Here is a 23,055-nt window from a genome sequence, read left to right as displayed (position 1 = left end):
TGATTGCAGCATGGAGCTCTCCTTCTTTATCTTCCCTTCTTTAATTTTAATACAAGAGTATTTCTTAAAATGTGTTAAAGAGAGTGCTAGGAAAGCACTGCGTGCTATTAATATTTGTTCTACTTTGTTTGTTTAATTTTGTGTTTTCCTGCCACTGGTATGCTAAACTGCCAGCACCTTGGAACCATAGTTTATTAGTAATGTCAAGTGAGAGAACATTTGTTAAAGTCTTGAACATTCTGCGCTTGCGAGCTGCTTGTTTCAAGTTTTGATTTAGAAAAAAAAAAAAACATTGCATAAGTTTGTTTGTATCCCGATTAACAGTCTTGTAAAATCATTAGCACATATAATGTAAGTCGTATATATATAATATTAAAATAATAGCAATTCACTGAAAAATATAGTGAAAATTGTTATTTTAACACTTGGGACATGTCATCTGTGCAAAAAACCCGTTATTTGCTAATCATATTTTTATACTATATGTTAGAATTATAAAATGGGACGAGTCTCTTATCTTATATCATACGATATGCTAGTATAAAAAATAAAAGACAAATAAGACGTTAATGAAGCTTTGAAGAGAGAGAAATAAAAAAAAATTGAATAAAAAACTTTAGATCAAGTTTTAATTGTAAGTTTTAATTTAAGAGGTGTGTTGGGTTTTTTTTTTTGTGAGTAAAGCTAGAAAAATGATAATGAAATTATTTCCATGCTATATCAACTCTTATCAAAGCCCTTTAAATTATTTAAAGGATTATAATAATATAATAATTGAATTATTTGTGGTTTATACTTTTAATGTTTTTCAATTAAATACTTTGTTAATAAAATGATTAAATCATTTAGTACAATTTTGTAATATTTTCTTAAGATGAATAAATGCGTTGAGATTATGGAATATACAAGAATCATGTTTAATCGTTTTCTTTACATGAGAACCTGGGACGACAGATTTCATGAGAAGGTCAGATGGGGGAATAGATAATTACTAATTTACAGGATGTTATACTGCAGATAATTTTTTTTAATATAATAAAAAAATTATATAGATGATAGAGAATTATTTGATATTATTAATAAATTTGATTTAACGATCAACCTTGAATGTTTTAATTCGGTTTCTTATCTAACCCGAGTTTAAAATGAAACCACATGGAAGTTGACTCGATATGACCCAGTCAACTTGGATAGTTCAGAAACAACTTGGTTGACCGGTAAAAAATAATATAGAGATGAAATTGAAAAAAATAATAAAATTAATATGAAAAAACCTCTCAATTCACTTGTTGCCTAACCCAAGTTTAAAATTAGACTACATGAGAGTTGTTCTGATATAATCTAATTAATTTGATCAGTCTAGAAATAACCTCATCGATCAACAAAAAATAAAAAAATTAAATTGAGAAAAAAAAAAGAAAAAATTAACTAGAAAAAATATTCTTAACTTGACTTATTACCTTATCACAATTTAAAATTAAATTATATAAAAATTATTTTAATATAATATAGTTGATTTTACCGATGCAAAGCAATTCAAATAATTGTTATAAAGAGTTTGAAAACGAGATTGAAAGAACAAAAAAAACAAAAACAAAATAAAAATAAAAAATAACGGCTGGATTATTTTTTTAAAAAAAAAGGAGCTTTAGTGTCATATGTGAACAGTGAAGCTACACGATACTTTTCAAGCGTTTTAGTAGTATTAAGTAATTATATACACATATCCATGATTTGTTTTTTACATTTTTTAACTTTTTTCCTGTCATAATAATAATAAAAAATTATTAGTTCATTTCAACCAACATCCATGGATGAAAAAGCGTATTTTGATTGAATGTAATATTTAGATTATTTATAATTTAGAATATAATTTCAAAAATTTGGATCAATAAGCATCGATCATTCACTAATATTTTTATTTGTTATGTTCTTGATTAAATATAATAAAAATAATTATATCGATTAGCATAATATTGTTTCTATAAAATCATTGTATAGAATCCTAATATGGATGAAAATTTGTTTATTTATAAATAATTAAATTATCAAAATTAGAATGCCCTACACATTGTGAAAGTATTGTTAAATAATATATATAGCCGAAAGAAGTTCACGAAGTTATGGAAAAACATGCGAGTAAACAACTTTGACTTTGATGAAAGTTATGGAATTCAAGAATGTAACACGGCATTTGAAAGTTATATTCTACATTCGATATTTTAAAAAAAATTTAAAAAAATTATTTATAAAAAATCGAATAATCATAATTAGACTATCCTAGATATTGCAAAAGCATTGTTAAATAATATAGTATGTAACTTTGTGTTTAGGACCCCTCCGACTTTGATTGTAAGTAATTAAATTGATTGTGAAATAAATCACAAATGATGTATTTTTCTAAATAAAGAATCTACTAGGCATTTAAAACTTATATTATACATTCAAATATATATACAAAATTAATTAAAAAGAACCATGATACCGTGTGGGTAATTGGATAGGAAATGGAAATTAACAGGAAGAAAAACTATTCTATCCTTCTATTTTAAAAGTAATTGCCTCTAACATGCCGATACTTTAAAATAGCCTATGTAATATCCTTCTTACATAATCACAAAGTATTTTATAACTCCTTGATGAAGTCTCAAAAATTCAATTTTTGGGTTGGATAATTAATTAATCAATTGATCTTAGTAACCTTATTCATTCTTCTTAACTAAAATGGTTGATAACTTATACTTTGTATTTAGTAGGCTTTGTAGCTAGTACATGTAAAAGATCTCTTTCAATAAAGGTGAGGACTCTTCGATGCTTAAATAAATATCTTTTTAGATAAAGAAAATATAATAATATTTCTAAAGAGATATGCTCTGAAAATATATACGCAGTAGAGAATGAAGATTATGAGTTCTTGTTCTGAAGGTCTCATGGTGTATTTATAACTCATGAGTCTTGTCCTTTTATAAAGATAAAAAACTGAAATGTAATTTCACATTTGTAATATTTCAAGTTGTATTGTGAGCTGTATTCCACTTTTTTTATTTAGCGAAAAAATAGAGACACAGCGAGTCATGAAAGACTCTAATAGATCTAATGGTGTTGACAGAGTGTAGACTTGTTTAATTAAGCTCATTTATTGATAAATAAATTCTTTTAAATTTTATGTAAAAAATTATAGAATTAATGGTGTTGAGACACAATCATCTCTTAGGTTTGGCAAGCACGCCTACACTTGGCACATTGCCAAACCCACCCATGGGTAGGTATGGCTAGCACCAGACCTAGTACGCCTGAGCTTGGCACATTGTCAAGCCCACTCGTTATGAGGTCTGGCTTTGGCCAAAACTAACGCACCTCCACTAGGTGTGTTTGGTGTTATCATGTGCTACCCCAACGCACCTGAGGATTCGACAAAATTATACTTGTATGTTTTTTTATCTAGTATTTTTTTTTTATAAAGATATACTAATAAAATCTTGGTTCATCACTCCTCCCTAATAAATTTAGCAAGTTATTTACAACTAGGTTTACAATATATTTTCTAAGTCCAATATTTTTTGCAGATATGATTTTTCAATTTAATATTTTAATGAAATTTTAAATTTTTTGTGTTCAAGATTTTGTTTTTTCAAATAAAATTTATTTATTTCCAAAGACTTTTCTTTGATTTCTTAAAAAAATGAAAAAATATCTTGAAAAAATGAAAAAATCTATCATAAATAAATATAAAAGTCGAAAAAACCTTTTCATATTTTTTTCTCATCTTTTTATTTTTAAAATAGTAAAAATTAGCTTTAATAAAAAAATCCAAACAATAAAAAAAAATTCTAATTAATTTTTATGATACAGTAACCAATAGCAATCTTTATTGATGCTATTCCATATTTGACCCTAGTTTACAGGTTGTAATTTCAGGCCTTCAAATTAGAGGTCTGAAACATCTGAGGCGTCTCAAATTCGGAGGAGATATTCGCATGAGATAGAATTACGGAAGGGGACATCAGCGTTTGACTCTTTTGCTCCTACAATACAGATTACTTTTCAAAAGGTGAACATGTTTTCCAGATGTAGATCGACGACCTGACAACGCAATTCATGGGGGGTGTCGATAGCTTTTGGTCAGGCAGTGCTTTTTAAAAAAATTATTTTTGTTAATGTTTATGAGTTGTTTTAGCTTATTGAAATTAAAAATATTTTTAAATAAAAGTTATTTTAAAAAACAACTTTTTAAAATAATATCACTGTTTTATGCTTTTTAAAAAGATAGAATTACTTTTTGATCACATTGTTGAGTGTCCAAGAAGTCCCAAGTTTTCATGTTAGGAAAAAAAAAGAAAAACTCCTAAGTTTTCTTTCCATTCTCTTACGGAAATTAATTAATGCCTAAGTTTCCAGTGTTTTATTTCTCGATAAATTTATTTTCTAATTATGATATTGCGGATTTAAGTTTGCAACCATTGGACGCCGGTTTAATTTGAAAAGTATGGGAGAATTGGAGAAGTCAGCACTTCGGTGTCAGGATCTACGTTTGTAAACTAGAACGTTTTAAGTGCGGATACATTTATAACATTTTGCCGTCGAAGCTTTATTCAAGGCTTGGCTAGAAATGCATGGACGTTGGGTGGGCATTCTTAAAAGTCTCACTAAGTTTTTTATTAGGGAAATCACTTCCTTGTGTATTTTATTTTATACTTTTTTTTGTTATTTTAAAAATTATATAAAAAATAATTAAAATTTTATAAATTTATGACACTTTACAAGAAAACAATAACAAAAAAAAATCAAAAGTTAGAACAAAAAATCTTTAAAGAAAAACCCAATTTTTATTTCAATCAAGTTCAATTCCAATTGAATTACCAAGAAACCCACATCGATAATGAAGAAAATCAAACAGAAGATGATCACCAATTTAGCATTTTGGATCATCAAGTATGTGTAAAGAGACCAAGAGATAATAGTTCTCAAAACCCTGATTAACCTGCTTTGGATTTGCTTTCTAATGGTTACGAGTTTGAGTTCTCTTATAGTTACTGAAAGTTTATATAGTTGTTAATTTCAAAGTCTGTGAGATTAGTTGAGATACAGGTAAGCTGACCCGGACATCCACGTTAATAAAAAAATAAAAAATTCTCAATTATTATTTTGATAATCGATGACAAATTGTTTCAAACGGGTGCTATGGTCCAGGTTTGGAGTCTTGTTGGGTCATGGTTCGGGCATGAAAAACATCCTTATGTATTGTTCCGCTGCTGCAGTTTTGTGTTTTAGAGAATTGGGTTTCTCTTATTTTTTGTTCGTGCAACTCTCATATACATAAGGTTTTTCCTTCATGGTCAGGTCAATCATATTTCTATTTTGTTTTTTTATGATAATTGAAAGAAAATATCAACAAGATTTAAACAATATTATTAATAAAATAACAAATTAGCTAAAAATATATATAGTAAAAAAAGCAAAGAAACAAAACAAAAATATTAATCATGAGTATTAGATTACCTCATTATACAATCTTAACATCTAGTTAGGTTAATACCTATATAAAGTAAAATTCTAAAATCTAACTCGAAGCCATTAAACTAAACAATAAAAAATTAAACCATAAACTTTATTCCAATAAAATAAGCAATATTAAAAACTAATTAGTTACAAGTAATTCAAATAGACCATAAGATATCACAACAAAACATATAGATAGTTTTGGACTGAAATCTTCCATATAACAAATGATTTTATTCCTGGAATAAAAAAGTTGAAGAGTGTTCCGCATCTACCCATCAATTCTATTCTTTATAAGTCACCATTCCCTCTACTTGAGGTCTCGCAACCAGTAATCTCTATTTAGCAACTCCATCAAAACACAACGTATTTATACAGAAGTGGTGTGTGTCTGTGTCTGTGTCTGTGTCTGTGATGGGAAAAAGAGGAAGTACCTTGTGTGTGCCACTTCAGTCTAGGTTTCCCCCCTGTGTCATTGCTACATTCGTTTTGTGTCCCATCTTCCCCCAGGTCTTCCAGCAAACCAAGGCATTTAATTGTCCTTTCGATACATGACAATAAATGGAATCTAGAAACCAAAACAGCAATAAATTGTAGAAATTCTAATTAAATTGTAGCAATAAATGGAATCAAGAAACAATCTTTATTGTTTCTTGTGACCTGACCATGGTTTTCATGGTTTTCAGACAAGAACTTGCTTATTTGAGGGCAGTTGGTCTTGTTGAGGATTTATCTATGCAGTGAATCCAGATGCTAGACTTGTTTGGAATTGGAAAAGCAAGTTTCGATATAATATTTATGGGGTTATTTTCATCATTTCAATTAATTTAAAATTTTTCTTTAACATGCTTTTTGTAATTTTAAAAACAATAAAGGTAAAATGTAGAATAGAATAAAATATAAAGATGATAAGGTAATTTTTAGTTTATAAAATGCTAATTTTTCTCTTCATTTTCTTTTGCAAGGATTTGTTTTAACATTTTACTAATCATTAATAATTCGAGTTTCATTGTGAATGAGAAATTCATCATAATAATAAAATAAAAACAGAGAGAGAGAGAGAGGTTTTTTGTTTATTTGATAAGCCAAAAGGTACTCATAAAAATGAGAAAAGGGGAGCAGAACATACTGTACAATTTTTTGTTTGTTTTCAATTGTTCATTTCAATAGTAGTAAATAACTAGAAAGATGTGATGCGCTAAGCTGCAAATTAGGTTAAATTTTTTTTAATATAAAAAAATATTCAGGTAATGTTAGGATTTTGAAAGAGGCAAAAAAATATGAGGAATCGGATTATTAACTTGGTTGAGTTTAATAGGTTCAATTAATTTAATAATATAATTAAAAAAAGTAATAATTAACTATAAAAAATAAGGTGTCAATATCATACTCGAGAGGAGAAGAAAGAAAAGTTAAATAAAATATCATGAAGTGAGTATCTCATACTTATATTTAATAAATTAATTTGATTTAATTCAAAAACAAAATTTCTTTAAAAAAGAATGACAAATAAAAATACTTGAGATAACCCAGGTTATTTTCAAAATCAGTAAAAAATTCTATAGAAAGCAAACAATAAAAATAATAGAGCTTAATCTTTAGTTAAATAAATGTTGAAAGCTAAAATTGAAAAAATACGTCCTTAATAAAAGAAAAAAAATCAAGCAAATCCAAACGAATCTTCTAAATTTGGGTTAATCTTGGAAACTCACAACCTGTGAAATTTTATATCTAAGATTATTGAAGAAGCTCATTTCCCAGCCAATTTAATGTTAGCGAATGAAACTGGAAAAAAAATCAATTTGAAAAATTTATCAAAGTAAAAAAAAATGTGACAAACAAAAGAATGAGGATCAAATATGATAGAAAAAAAATCTGAGGATGAAATCATAAAAAAAAATCAATTTTAAAATAATATGAAATAAAATAATTTACAATTAAAAGAACAAAAAGCAAATCTAACAGATAAAAAAATTAAAGGATGATAAAATTGAAAAAGAAAAAAACACAGACAAAATATGAAGAAAAAACAAACTAAAGGGATGCTTTGAAAACTTAGAGGGCCAGGTATGGAAATTAAAGAGGAGAAAGAGAATAGAAGAAAAAAATAGATAAAAAGTTGTCGACACCAAACTAGTGGTCCTTGGACACACTTGTTGCCCGAGAATGGAGGGGTCGCTGAGACAATTTAAACGCCATCTCATAAGCCATCGTTTGGCCACCGAAAGACTCCTTACACGTTGCTCAAATGATGTGACCAAAACCCACATGTTGATGTATGCAATCATTTTTTTAAAATAATATTTATATTTATTAAATTATTAATTTTTCCTCGTATCAACTTGTTTGTAATCAAAAACCAGGTTGAAAATATAAAAACACCACTAGATATCATATGAAGCTTGAAAAACTAAAAGAGAACATTTTATTGTGCCAAACCCACTGATCGTAGTCTATTAATTTATTCCTTCACCCGAAAATGGAAAATGAAAACTAACTATCTAGTCGCCGTGCAAAAAATTTAGAAAAGCAAAAGAATTATAACCACAACAACATGTACTTTTCATCGCCGACCTGTTTCAGGATTTAAAGAGACATGTGGAATTGATTTTTGATATAAAAAAAAAACATTCGTGTGATTAATTTTAATTAAACAATTATGTTTTTATAATTTAAAAACGCATTAGATAACACGGGTTTCTTCCTTCGAAATGAAGTCAAGTTTTCCTTAATTTTAACTCTTAAATAAAAAAGGGGAGACGTGCGTTGAATTTCTGCCGATCCCAGTTTTTTTTTTTTTTTTTAACTTCCTTAGTTATTTAATATCATTCGTTTTGTATATTGTTTTATTAATGTACGTATACAAATATCTCGATTATTGTAAAAGTGATAATATATATATATATATAAACATCTGATTTGTTAATATTCAATTATAAACATTAAATGTCAATTTCCCCGCACCCCGGTATCATGCTAGTTAACAGTACAAACAGGGAATATTATGAGCAGCTTTTTCAGTTTTCAGACCCCAGGAGTCACAAGTCTAACTCTGTTAGGGTCGCTGGTCACCATACGACCTTACCACCAGTTTTATCTTACCAAATCTCAAGTTGGGCATTTTTACCACTTCCAGTACAGATGCAAGAAGGGTGATGGTGATCATGTTTCAAAACTAAAAAATGTTCACGAATAAGTATATTTTTAGCGGTTTGTATCATGGGTTAATTATATATTTTAGCAATAAAATTTATTATTTATAAAACTTGTAGTTTGATATGGAAAGCCTGTAACATACAAGATAATATTTTTTTATGGTATTTGAGAATCCTTAAATGATAAAATTGGTGATATTTAAGCAAATAACTATAATAAATGAGAGAATAAGTAATTATCAAGAATAAAAGTGTTTGTTTTTAGTTTTGATACAATAAATGCTCTAAAAATTAAAAAGATATTTTTATTGAGAATATAGATTATAAACATTTTACCTTGATACTTCAATAAATATTTATAACCTATAAACTTTGTCTTTTTACTTGAGTGAAAGGATTAAATAGTCACTTTGCTCTAATAGCGTTAATGATAAGTAAATATCTCATATACATGTATTAATAAGAGATAAATATATAGATATAAACATTAATGAGAGATAGATATTTCTTACACTAATAAAGGATAAATATTCTTTATATATGTGGGAGATAAAAATTGTTGGGCTCATGCCACAAAGTTAAGCCCAAAAAGGGCTAGGACACACATTAAACCCAAGTTGTGTTGGGCGTATGCCTAACGCTTGGGCCTTACATGCATATTGCCTAAGCCCATGGGAGCGCTAGGCGTGGACTCAACGCTTGGTCTCAGGTGCAGCGTCGAAGCCCACGAGACTCTAGGTGCATGCCCTGCGTCTGGGCTTAGACTTCACACCTAAAGCTAAGGGGTGCTTGGCATGAGCCTAACACATGGACTCAAGCATACTATCTGAGTTCAAAGTACATTAAGCGAGGGCCCAACACCTAAGCTTGGGTGAGCTACCCAAGCTCTCGGGGCACTCGAGCTCAAGCTCCTCTCTTAAGCTCACAAGGTGCTGGGCGTGGACCCTACACCTAGCTCGAGTGTGTTACCCCAACCCACATGGAGCTGGGGGCATGCCCAAAGCCTAGCGCCTAGACTCAAGCATGCTGCCCGAGCCTATGGTGCGAGTGCTTGGGCTTAGGCCTCATGCCTAATTAGGTTTTGCATGCAACAAAGTTGAGGGATGTTGGGTTTGACAACTCGCTAAACATATACCCACTTGAACACTGTTTGTAGCTACATTCAAAGATGTTGGGTATCTAAGCAAGTTAAATCCATGTTATTTGAGCCTAATATTCTACTAAATCTAAAGATGTTAAGTATGGACACAAGCCTTCTCCGTATATCAATAGATTATCACCCTGTATTATTTATGAGGTGGTAAAAATATTGATCCATCATATGGATGTTCTTTTTATTTATAAACAGCCTAATATAAACAAATTTGTTTTGAATTACAGTCAAGAATAAGTTTCTAGCTCTGCAAAAAGATTCAAGAAAGTGAAAATTGACAATGTATGTAGCTCGAAATACAACGCTTATAAAAAGAAAGTCTGGCATGCAAAAAGATGAGACATGGCGCAGTTGCTTGGTCTGAGAAGGTGAGGCCCTCCGTCCTAAAATATTCGAACTCAGACACACGCAGAGATGCTTTAGAGATGGTCCACGGGAGTAGGTCAGTCATAGCTGGAATTAAATGAAGTAGGGACCCTAAGAACAAAACAAAGAAACCTTTTGCTTGACAGCAGAAAGGAATCTAAGCTGTGACGGATTTGATAAAGGGGAGATGATATTAACATTTCAAAAAAAGTTAACAATTCTTCTTCCGTTGCCCTAACTTTTGATAGAAACAATAATGCCATGATCTCCCTTTTTATCAAGGTTGCATGGTGCACTATAAAAAGAGAGTGTATAGAAAAGGGTGGTGCAGGCTAAGTTGATCTGTTGTTCTAAATTTGTGTTTTCTTTATGCATATACAATGTTCTGAAATTTTGTTTATGCGTGTTATGTTCAGAAGCGTATAGTGCTAGGATTTAGAGAAAACAATTAAGGTTCTCAAGCCTCATATTACAACTTTCAATTATGAAAAAAATTATAGAAGAAACTCTGATACATTCTTGAAGACTTTTAATTCATAAATTCTGTTGAAAAAAATAAGCAAAATCTGACACAGCAAAACAATTTAAAATTAACTAGGAGAAATAATTAACATTTAAAATTAACTTAGAAAAATAGCAAAAATAGCAAAAACAACAACTTTTAAGATTAATTTGAGGGTTTTCTTGATTTTGAGTAGTTATAAACAATCAAATTAATCTCAAAATCAAGAAAACCCTCAAATCAAAACTAAGTAGGAAAATGTGCATTAAATTTTCTCGTGTTCATTTTTTAAAGATATTTTCTTGTGTTTGTTTTTTGTAAAATATTTTACAAGAAAACTGGTTAATAAAAAATATTTTATAGTCAACTTTTAAATTTTATTTTATTTACTAGAAAATATTTTAATTCGTGAAGTTCCATAAAATATTTTATGAATAGTGATTCACTTATAATGTTATTTAACTATTTCAACCATTATCTCTATCTCGTCGCCGCCGCCGCCATCACCTCCTTTTTCATTGCTACCATTACTACCTCATCATCACCTGCTTTGCCGTCACTGTCATTTCCTCCTTCATCATCTCGATTTCATTACTACTATCACCTTTTTTTTTATGACTCCATTTCTACCATCATCATTATCATCTCACTACTATCATCGTAATAATTTCACTAACACTTTTTTTTTTATCTTCCACCACCATCATTGAAAATAATTTTTAAATCAACTATTGAAAAGTATTTTACGTGAAAATATTTTGCATAAAACAAACATACTTTTAAAATATTTATTATGCAAATTAACTAATATGAGTACATTTGAAATCCATATAAGCCATGTCTTAATTAGTTCACGTACATTTATCATCAATTTATTTATATTCATGGAGTCATTGCAGTTGCTTAATTTTGATATCTCGTCCCTTCTTAAAAGTAGTTAAAGTATGTCCATTGCACTACAATATGGTTTTTTGTTCGAGCAAACAAAATTTTGATTTTAAAATACTCCGTTTTGATTTCTAATTTTTTTTTAAAAAAGAAAAGGACTAATTTTTTTTTTTTAAAAAAAAAGAGTTATTCACATTGCCTTATGAATTTTTAAACCAGCATATTGACAAGGGTGATGAGGCAGATTTGTAATCTGCTTTAAATGAGTGTTAATATAAAAAGATAATATATATAATCATTTTAATACATTTTTATTTGAAAAACACTTCTAAAGAGCATTCATGAACGACATTACCAACCACAATAAATACTATATAATCTCTAATTAAAAAAGAAAGAAAAGAAATATTTGTTGAGGGATATTTTATATTCCCGGCAATCTCTTTTCCCAGATACCACGAGGTAGAGAAAAGTGAATTCAAGTTGGATTTACAAGAGAAGAAGGTGAGTTAAAAAGACAAGGAAGGAACAATTGGGTCAGGATATAGTTGCCCGTACCTCGCAGCGTACTGAGCTTATAATAATCCATCCGCAAAAGCCCATTACATATGCTATACAGAACAGCCTGGATGTCACGAACTAGCAGAAGATTAGGGCCTCTGGTATTGTGCCACGGGCCCATCTTCAAATTATTGCTCTAAAAGCAGCGCACTACAGGGACATGGACCGTTCGATGATCAATAAATCTCCAAAAGGGAAAACAATGCACATGCACATAGTCCATTACAAGTACATAATGTCCAACAACTATGTGACAGGCACTAACATCTTGGGGGAGACTAAATTTAAAATAGATTTTTAAAGTGTTTCCGTTCATTTGAATTGATATTTGATCATGTATGGTGAAATTCTACCTTGCATTAAGCTTTCTCAATTACCTTTTTTTTTCCCCCCTTCCTCTTGGGCTTATTTCCCTTCAATATCAGTTCCATGAGGCCTAAGCGATCTGCTGGGTGCTGACCAAAAGACGCAATGGGCCTAGTTTGGATATACCCAGCTCTTGGATTGGATTAAAGCAAGACTTTCAATTTGTATGGGAAAGTTGGTCTAAACTAAGAAACTATCTTAATTTGAAAATGTCACAGTTAGATAATATATTCATCTGAAGTGCTGCATGTTACGTTAAGAATATATTATTAAATGGGTATCCATCTTTATATATATATATATTTCTTTTGATTTTATATCAACATGTTAAAAAATGGATTTATTTAGAATCAATACCAGGGATCTATGTTTGACAGGCATTACAACACACATTATTCTAACAAATAAAATACATTTTTCTTAGCTCAAGTTAGTTAAATCAAATGTTATTACAATATCTGGTGTTGCAAATCTAATATATTGTTTCAAAAAAGTAAATATTATGTTCCATAAAGTTGCAAAATTATTTATAAATGTATTATTTTCTAGTAGAATTTTTGGTCTTGCAGTATATGTTTTGATTGCCCTAATACAACGCCCAAAAAATAGACCCACAAAGGAGAACATGAATTTATATATAATGGATTTGAATCTCCATCAATCATTAAATATCTTTAGTCATTGACTGTAAACCTTTTACAGCATTTGAGCAGATTGTCAATTAAATGAAACAATATTTCTAGAACTAAGAGGAGAAAAAAAGCTGAAAAATGAGAACTTTATGGAATGTATCATTGCTATCTTATTCTTATCCTTGCATTACTCAGTGAAAAAAACAAGTTCAGAAAATTATTCACTACTCTCTTTGATGGTAGTTCGATCTCTTCGTACATAAAAAGACCTTTTTTGTTCACGAGAAGATATAATAAAGTGTTTATTGGTCTTGAAATATAATATCTTAGTGCAATTGATGCATTAATGTATCTTGATAATTATTTAAGACTGAATCTAGCCTTTTATGTTGGCTTATTGACAGGATATAAAACTCGTGTTAAATAGCAAATTTTAAAAAAAAAATTAAAAAGAAAATCTTTATGACAAGATGCGAGAAAATCCTCATGTTTAATAGTATAAAATCTCAGGATAATTAAAAATAAATTAGTAGGCAAAAAAATATTGATGATTAAGAATTTGACAAAAAATAAATAGTAGCGGTGGTTGTTGTTGTTATGGATGGAAGTGAGAATTTGTAGTGTCTTTCTTGACGAGTGGTAGAATATTGGAAAATGAGAAAAATCTAATAATGATAATTATGAATGGAAAGTTTTATTAATAAATTATATTCGTGAAAATATGGGACAAGGTGAAATTGTAACGAGATACAATAAATGGTTCGAAAAGAATAATGGTATGCTTGATTAATTTCTAAAATGGTAATTAAGATATTATTTTTTTGAAATCAAGAGAGGTATTCAAGGTTGGACCGTAATCAACGAAGCACATTCATTTCTTTTTATTCTATTTATTTATCATATATAAAATACATTTATATGTAGATTTATTACTCATGTATCTTTTAACCATTAAATAGAGGTTATTTCAATTTAATTGGATAGAGAGATCTTTTGATCTTTTATTATGTTTTGTTTTCTCTGTTTATTTGCCTATTAGTTATTTCTTTTAGTTCATATTAGATTTATTTTTTAAAATAATTTTTATATCACTATATATATTTTTTATTTTTTATTTACCATGACTTCATAATAATATGTCAAACATTTACATAGAATTATCTTTTTCATTTTTGATGTGGGCTGATCATATAATTGATGTGGGCTGAACTATGCAACTCAAATGGAAAGCCCATGTATCACAATAACAACATTGCCATTTTTTTAGGATATCTCTTAGATCAGTGATCATTGTCCACACATTGGACCAAACCATTTCTAACATAAAAAATAATGTTTGGATGATGGTAATGTTTTTTAAAAAATAGAAAAAAATTGAGAGTTAGGTTATTTACTTGACTGGATCCAGTAAACTTGATTAATTTAATAATATGATAAAGAAAAAGACAACGATAATAGATAAATAAAAAAATAGTTTGAGTCAATTTAAGTTAACTCACTAAACTCATGATCCGACACATGAGATCGGGATGACCCCATAGAAAAAAATAAAAAAATAATGAAACTCGATCTTTAATAAACCAAATATTAAATGATAAAATTAAAAAATTAAAAAAAAAGACCTCAGTCAACTTAGGCTAACTAGCCAAACTCACAACTCAGGTCCAGAGATTAGGATTACCTCTTAGAAGAAAAACCTAAAATAATCATGAAGTAAAATTCTCGATTAACAAAATGTTAAGGCATGAAAACGAAAAAGAAAATTTTAATAAAAAAATTATCCAAAAAAAAAATAGCAATACAAAAAATAAGGACCAAATTTAACATAAAAATAAAATTAAATTAAATATTGAGGGATAGAATTAAAAAATAAAATAAATAAAAAAATATTCAAAATAAAATAAATAGCAATTAAAAGAATAAGGATCAAATTTGATAGAAAATAAAAACTAAAGAAGGAAAAGAAACACTAAAAAATTCAAATTTAAAAGCTATCTCAAATAAAACAAATAGAAATCAAAATATTATGGACCAAATATGACAGATAAAAGAATTAGATGATGAAATTTAAAAAATTTAATTTTATAAATTACTTTAAATAAAATAAATAGTAATAAAAAAGACAGAGTCCAATTACGAAGGAAAAACAAATTGAATGGCTACTTTAAAAATTTAGAGGTTCAAACGTGAAAATTAAATAAGAAAGAGAAAAGAATGGAAAAAAAAAAAAACCATCAACACCAAACTAAAAATCAAATAAGCTAAAAGTGCTGTTTAGAGAGGGAGGGTCGACCGATATGATTCCAACAATATCAATGGAGGTCATCCTTGGTCGCCACACGTACTGCCTAAAAATAGTAGAGCGATGTATGCATTAGCACGTGCAATTCACATGTCAGTCACAATCAGGTCTTAAATTATATTTAATTTTTATTAAAATATCAAATTTCCTTCAATCAACTTAATTATAACTAAAAATCATAATGAAAAGTTAAAAAAAAAAACTCTAAATACCAATTAAATAAATTTTGCTTCTAGAAATAATTTATTTATTTTACCGTGATTTAAAAATTTAGAAAAACAAATTGTTTCCAATTATTCTAATGATAACTAATAAACCTCGCCTAAAAATTATATTAACCTCAATAACTAGTCCATTGATATTTTTGTGAATAATTATACTATTTCATTCCATAGTTCAATTAGTCTGTATCCATAGTAATTCACTATCTCTTTTGGTTTTTTTTAATATATGAAAAAAAGAAAAAAAAAAAAAAGGCGCTTTCCAGAATAAAGACGTGGCGCTGCGGTGACGGTCCCGACGGATACATGTTATAATTATTGGAAGACTATTAGGTAGAGCGCGCAATTAACAGAGGGAGAGGGTAGATAGAGCAGAGCAACGTATTTTCTTGAATGGATTGGTATTTTGACTGTTGAATGTTAGTTGTGGTTGATGGGATGAAAGAGTGATCAAGGTCATTACACCAGTACTTAAAGACCTTAATAAGGCCATCAATCCATGATCAAATCAGTATTTTTAGCGGGAAACTGCCTTAGAGGTAACCGCTACCCCCAGACTTTCTAAAAGAGTATTTATTTTGTTTCATATTGGCCTTCCCTCTCTGCATCCCTATCTGCAGTGTCAATACCTCAAGCGAAATGAGTGGCCCCCACCGCCACCACCACCATCACAACGACCATTCACCACCGCCACCGGGTAAGTCTCCAAGAGTTTGCCTCGTTTTAATGTTTATGTTTCATTCAGTTTTCCTTTTTACAGAATTGACGTTTCTCTTAATGATCTAATCATGGAACTTCTGTTATCCCTTTATTTGATATACTTTACAGAACTACTTAGCAATGCTTGTTTGACTTAGCTGTATATGGATTAAAGAAAATACGGCTGCATATGCAATTTTTTGTCATCATATTTTGTGAAATTCAGGGATTCCACCTCCATATCCTCCCCAAGATTTTCCGCCGCCGCCGCCGCCACCAGTGCCTCCGCCGCCGCCGCCATCAGTGCCACCACCGCCTCCACCACCAGTGCCTGCACCGCCTCCACCTGGCTATCAAAGCTATTTCTATGACCCTGTACCCCAACCTCCTCCTCCACCCCCTCACACACAACTTGTCCATCATGATCATGATGACACTAGTGGTTGCTGTTCATTCCTAAGAGGGTGGTACGTGTGATATCTGCCGCTATTAATTTTTGGCTCCACATCTTTTAAAAGCATGATTATTCAATTTGTTTCTTGTTTTACAATTTTCTGGAGTGCATCTCATTTGGGTTTCAGCTTCCATTGAAATTAATTTTCCCCGTGTTATTGAGCCCTTGGAATTTGTTACAGAAAGAGGTGATCATGTCTGAATTGGTGTTACTTCTTAGAGGGCCACTTGTTTTGTCTGATTGATACATTTTATCTGTCACTCCAGTCATTGACTCAATGCTAGAATTGAAAACTGGTGATCTAGCTAGAACCTTTACTGGATCGAAATATGCATGTGTTTAATAACTCTCTCTCTCATGCATATATGTAAATGTGAAAAATAAGCTAAAAGTCTCGAAACAACTCTAAACTTTGATCAAACTTAACTCCTAACCTTCGACTCTTATAAGTTCCCCTACGTCCAAGTTTCCGTCTCCTCTGGCAATTTCGCCAGAGAACTTCTCTGCGAAAGCTGAAACCTAGCTTGTTTAATCTAATTGCACGCCACAGCCATGTGAATCTTTAAAAAAAATTGTGCAAAAGCATATGCAATCAAGCCTCTTAAAGTAATCCATGACAGAAGAAACTCCACTAAGTACGCAGGTAAATTCATCATGAACTGATATGGAATGCAACATGGAGAGATTGAGTTAAAGCACTACATTCAAAACTTCAGATGAAAAGGAGCCTCAAAAAAATAAACTTCCTTTAGATTTAGATCCATTAGAAGAACATTATGGTTAGAATTATGTCATACTTTCCTAGCATTCAAAATACTGTTGTGTTTGCATTTGTATCTGCTTACACGGCTTCATTTCTACTGCTCATCTTGATTCCTATAAATATCATGCTGAAGCAAATTTGCACTTTACTTTTCATTAACGTTGCTGTACCCCAATAAGAAGTTTGCACCTAATGTCTAGCTCATGATAGTGATCAGAGCAGAAAACAACTCTGTATCTTCCCCTAAAGCTTTGCTTTAAGCTTGCACACTAGAGCATCTTTGCTGGCAGAACACCTGGTGTGCTTGCCCTGATTGAGACAAAAGGAAAGAAATTTTGGATTGGTCCTGTACATTGAATCCAAATGACCCAAATCATTGGGCTAAACCAAAGAAAGTGATGAATAGACTAGAGATCATGTCCTGAATACAAAATTGATGTTAGATTAATCTTTTGTAGAAGGCACTAAGCCAGCCTGTTAAAATTGACCAGCATGTAAAGCAAATGTGCAATTCAACCTAAATCCTCCTAGTGCTTGTTAGTTTCGATCTGTCCACATACAAGAAGATGATTGAAATTCTTTCTTAATGATTTGTAATCTCTAAATGTATCTTACTTCTTTTCTTACCTCCATACTTTGCAGTTTGGCTTGTCTTTGTTGCTGCTGTGTGTTGGAGGAGTGCTGTGGCTGCTGCTTTTAGGCTTTTTTATGTGTCTGGTCTTTTACATTCATGGCATTTGGTTATTATGTACTTTATAATCTGAGGACTTTCCTTAACATTATCCATTTAATGGAACATGAATCTTTAACTTATTAAATGAAATGTGCTAAGACTCTTTCAACCTTCAAAACTGGAGAGCTAGCATGCATATATACCTTTATTTTCTGGTGTCTATTTTAACTACTATGTTTCAAAGTTGATTTTGCATATCATATTGTAGAGCAATGACTCCAATAATTCCATCCATCGATCTTTCCTTACAGTGTAGTTAAGCTATTGCTAATGTTCCTGCATTATAACAGCGAGTTCAGAATGTGTGGGTTTTGCACACTAGAATACATTGCTTACAAGTAATGGCAGCTGCCTGCATCTTTATGGGAATTTTTACACACGGATCGTCTCTTTCACATTTGTTTCGTGGATGAACATTTTAGAGTTTTTTTTCTTGGATTTATTGATGTTCGAGACAGCCCTTCACAAAGCTCCTCCATTCTGAGTTCTGAAGTTAAAGGCCATTATCGTGATTGAGAATGAGTGAAAAAACTTGATCATTCAAGGAAGACGACGAATTTGTTGATACAATCGGTTCCATCTAATTGTCAGCTACAAAGCAGGGGCAGAGAATGCTATCCCTTTAACTAGTTGTTTGACCAATAGATTTTTATTATCTGGCTTGATCGTTTAGGTCATTCGAGGTGTAATGATGATGAAAATAATTATTGAAACTTCAAATGAACACCCACTGAAAAACCCAAAGATTTTTTTTTTTATCAATTTCACTGTTTATGCCCAAGAAAAAACTGGGACTTCGATCATCGACTTAAAGCTGAAAAAACTGGTGATCTAGCCTGAACCTTTACTAGATCGAAATTTAGATGTGTTTAATAACTATCTCTCGATAAGCTAAATGTCCTTTCACTTTGTTAATTGAAGAACCCCACCCCCCCCCCCCCCCCCCACCCACCCCCCCCCCCCCCCGGCCCGCCCTGTCCAAGTAAAGCCAAAACCTAGCTGCCCTGTACTTGTTCTATTAGTTACAGTAGTCTCCGTGGAGAGGTAAATCAAACTAATTTAGTTGCCGAAGCGCAGAGCTAAAGAGTCTCTCTGCTTGCTTGTTCTTTCTTATTGCTTGTTCTTTCTTAAGCTATTCCCGCTTGTAATTCCTTTTGTTTATATTAAAAAAAAAAGGTTATGACATGTATATATTTATTATCATTCTATTTAGCGTTTTTTTTTAGTTTTTTTTTTTAAATATCAGTTATTCTCATAAAAAAACATGGATATATATATAACAATTTATAACTTATTTAATATAAATAAAATATTTTTAATATATTACATTCATTGGTTATCTTATATTTAGAAAGTACAACAATGTAGTTTACTCAGGTACTATTTAATATTTTAAACATGTATAGCGTAACATATAATCAATTATCAAATATTGGTTTTACCTTTAAAAGACAATACCAACAACATAGTACAACACGACAAATACCAAATAGACATACATTTTGGATTCACATCTTAATATAAATAAATGCTAGCGTGTGATTATTTATTTAATTACCTCTAAAAGTCCACCCCAATCCCAGTTGAATTATTAAATCCGGCAAACGTGAAATGGTAAGCTTTCAAAAATTGTTTTTAATAAGATAAGAAGAAATTAAGATTCATAATTTAGGAAAAGAAAGTCTGATTCCAGGAATCTATGAAATTCCAAAAAACTAGGAACAGGTGGCACATTAAAACAATCAACGGTGACTAGACGTTGGTGACTTGATTAATCTCCCACTCTTCTCCCGGAATATTAAACAGTGCCAGATACCCCACCGGAATTCCTCCAGCAAATACTCTTCTCTGACTGGAACCACCCCTTGAATACCCCCTCAAACTCATCTCTGAAACCTTTGAGGTTTACTTGGCACATGCAAATCTGATAAAGAAGGGTTTTACACGATAGCAATCTGGCTTCATGACAACCACCCTAATACTCTAGCCTGCAACGTTCCATCCATAGAAAATTTTGGTTATTTCAAGGATTTTCCTGAAACTCCTTTACCAGCTTTTAGAAGGAACTTACGAGAGAAAGATCCATAAACAAGAGTGGAGACAAAAAAAAAAAAAAAGTAGAAGAAAGACTGGAAAGAGAACGAAGAAGAGAAATGCTGGGCCTAAAAAGTCTACATCATCAAGAAATGTTGGGCCTAGCATTCCCAGACATGCCAAAATCCAGAATTCGAAGAGAGGGGCAAAGATGGAGAAAGAGAATGCAAGGATTGCCAGGAAAGAGAGAACGGGAGCCATAGCGAAGAAGGTTGTTGACATCTATATTCATGACCTTGATTATAGGTTCTTATACGAGGGTGTTATATTTCTTCGCGGTCTTCCTTAAGACTGATATGCAACACTTGAATTATAGATTGACAAGGAAGATCAACCTTGCTGCGAAATGGTGTCCCTCTGTTGATTCTTCATTTGATCGATCCTTTATGCTGAATGAGAGTATTGCAAAGAAGGTAATCCCTGGATCAAAGAGGGACGTTATGCTTATCGTGTTTGCAATCAATTGAGGAAGGACGTCTTGGTGCCTCTTTGTAAGGTTCTTCAGTTGCCTAGGGTGTATTGATGCTAATAGATGGGATTATATCCTATTCAACCAGGTTGCTTATTGAAGTTTATGTAGCTTGCTGTGAAACCTGCAACAATAATGAAGAATCAAATGATACGGTCCTTTTATTCACGTAGTGAAGTAACACCTAATAAAAACAATACTTTCTTAAAAAAATTAAAATTCAAGTTTGAGAATCTAGATCCAGAATTAACTTATAACTAAGAATCATATGTATTGAAATTCATAAATTAACACCACAATATCACATTACAAGATTTAACAGTTTTACCAACGAAATTTTTCCATCAGCGTAAGACACATATTCCGTCGATAAATTAATTACCGACAGAATCACCGACGGAAATGCTCCTTTGGTAAATCTTTTGTCGGTAATTGTTTTTCCATCGGTAAATCCGTTGGTAATAAAAAAATAAATTTATCCATTTTATTTCGTCAGTATATCCCTCAGTAATAATTTTTTATTACCAACGGATTTACCGACGGAATTACCGATGGAATTTCCGTCGGTAATTATTGAAAAACATTTTAAAAAAATTCATTTTATAAAATTATAAAATAATTAAATTAACATAAATTAACACTGTATAATATATACTCAAAATGCTTGGAAAAAAGAATAAGAAAATCAACTCAAACAAATTTGCAACAAATAAATAAAATAAAAAAATAAATTCAACTAAAAAAATTCATATGAAAAAAATGAAGTTGCAATTGCTAAAAATTTGAAAATCCTATAAATAAATCTACTAAAAATTGATCTCATATGAAAAAAAAATCTCACAACAACATTTATACAATTATTAAGAACAAAAATAATTAAAAATAAAATAAAAAACAAATATAGTGAAAAAAATCATGAAAACAGAAGAAAAAAGAAAACTCTTACCTTAATGTAGTTGCAAGTGAAGCTAAGTAGAGAAAAAAAACTTCATTAAGCATATTCATTAAAAAAAACTAAGAGGATAAAAGAAGAAAGAAGAAGAAGACATACCCAAGCATGGAGGAAAGAGAGAATGAGATAAGAAGAGAAAAAAAGAGAAAGAAATAGATAAGAAATGATGTTTTTTACATATAGTGAAGAAGAAGAAGAAGACATACCTTAATGATGTTTTTTACATATAGTGAAGAAGAAGAAGAAGAAGAAGGAGAAGTAGAAGAACAAGAAGAACAAGAACAAGAATAAAAAACGTCTGTCTCTTGTGAAATAAGGGCATTCAGGCTTTTTATTGGGACGCTTTACCGACGGATAATTAAATATTAATATTTTTTAATTATTCCGTCGGTAATATTTAATTTAAATTTTCAATTTCATAAAAATTTTTCAGAAACCGCTAAAAAATTACCGATGATTTTTCAATCCGTTAGTGATTTCGTCTGTAACATTTAAATGAAAATTTTAAATTAATTGGATTTTTTTAGAAAACCGTCAAATAACACCGACGACTTTTCAATCCGTCGATGATTTTATCCGTAAAGAACAACAATTAACAGTGCAAGTGGAAAGTGAACAGTTCTGGAGCTCTCTGGAAAATAGCGACAGAAAATTCCGTCGGTGATTCCCTTTGTAATTAACATGATGAACAATATTCACAGTTTACCAATAAATTTACCGACAGAATTACCGACAGAATTTATTCCGACGGTAATTCCGTCGGTAAAAATGACACGTCATCATTTTTTTTTGCTTTGTTTTAATTTTTTTCCCATGGTAATTCCCTCGGTATATACTAAGGGAATATTTCCGTCGGTAAAATCCCTTGGAAATTTTCCGACAAAAATATTCCCTCAGTATTTTCATTTGTATTTATCAATTTTCTAGTAGTCTCAGTTATATCTTGATAAGTTAGATTTTCTTATTTGTCATAACAAAAAAAATGTTTACTTCAAACAAAACACATGTTTGTTTCATAAATCTATGCTTCCCTCTTAGTTTTCTTGTTTCTCCAAGATAATTAATTGTAGCTTTTAATAATCCTCTCAAAATATAAAAACTCTTGTTTCCTTCCTTTAACCTTCCTTGTAGGATTATGAAACTTCCCTAGACAAGCTAACTAATTTGTCATTAAATACTATCTACCCTTCTTTCATTGTGTAGTTAAGATGAATAAAGAATCATTATAAGCAAATGATTTTAAATT

General features: G+C 30.6%; 1 protein-coding gene across 1 annotated transcript; it reads left to right on the top strand.

The window, feature by feature from the left end:
• The first annotated feature begins 16,036 nt into the window (after positions 1 to 16,036).
• Positions 16,037 to 18,442, top strand: LOC133697350 (leucine-rich repeat extensin-like protein 6). Its single transcript, XM_062119826.1, has 3 exons — positions 16,037 to 16,342; positions 16,571 to 16,811; positions 18,204 to 18,442. The coding sequence occupies exons 1-3, from the start codon at positions 16,285 to 16,287 to the stop codon at positions 18,259 to 18,261; spliced, it is 357 nt and encodes a 118-aa protein (XP_061975810.1). The 5' UTR covers positions 16,037 to 16,284; the 3' UTR covers positions 18,262 to 18,442.
• Positions 18,443 to 23,055: the final 4,613 nt, after the last annotated feature.

The sequence above is a fragment of the Populus nigra genome, chromosome 1 (assembly GCF_951802175.1).
Source record: "Populus nigra chromosome 1, ddPopNigr1.1, whole genome shotgun sequence".
NCBI classification, from domain to species: Eukaryota; Viridiplantae; Streptophyta; class Magnoliopsida; order Malpighiales; family Salicaceae; genus Populus; species Populus nigra.
This window is presented reverse-complemented; position numbering and strand designations above follow the sequence as displayed.

Excerpts from the sequence above, each read along its gene's own strand:
- LOC133697350 (XM_062119826.1), top strand. The coding sequence starts at position 16,285 with ATGAGTGGCCCCCACCGCCACCACCACCATCACAACGACCATTCACCA. Across the intron at positions 16,343-16,570 it reads CCATTCACCACCGCCACCGG|GGATTCCACCTCCATATCCT; the intron begins GTAAGTCTCCAA and ends TGTGAAATTCAG. Across the intron at positions 16,812-18,203 it reads TGTTCATTCCTAAGAGGGTG|TTTGGCTTGTCTTTGTTGCT; the intron begins GTACGTGTGATA and ends CATACTTTGCAG.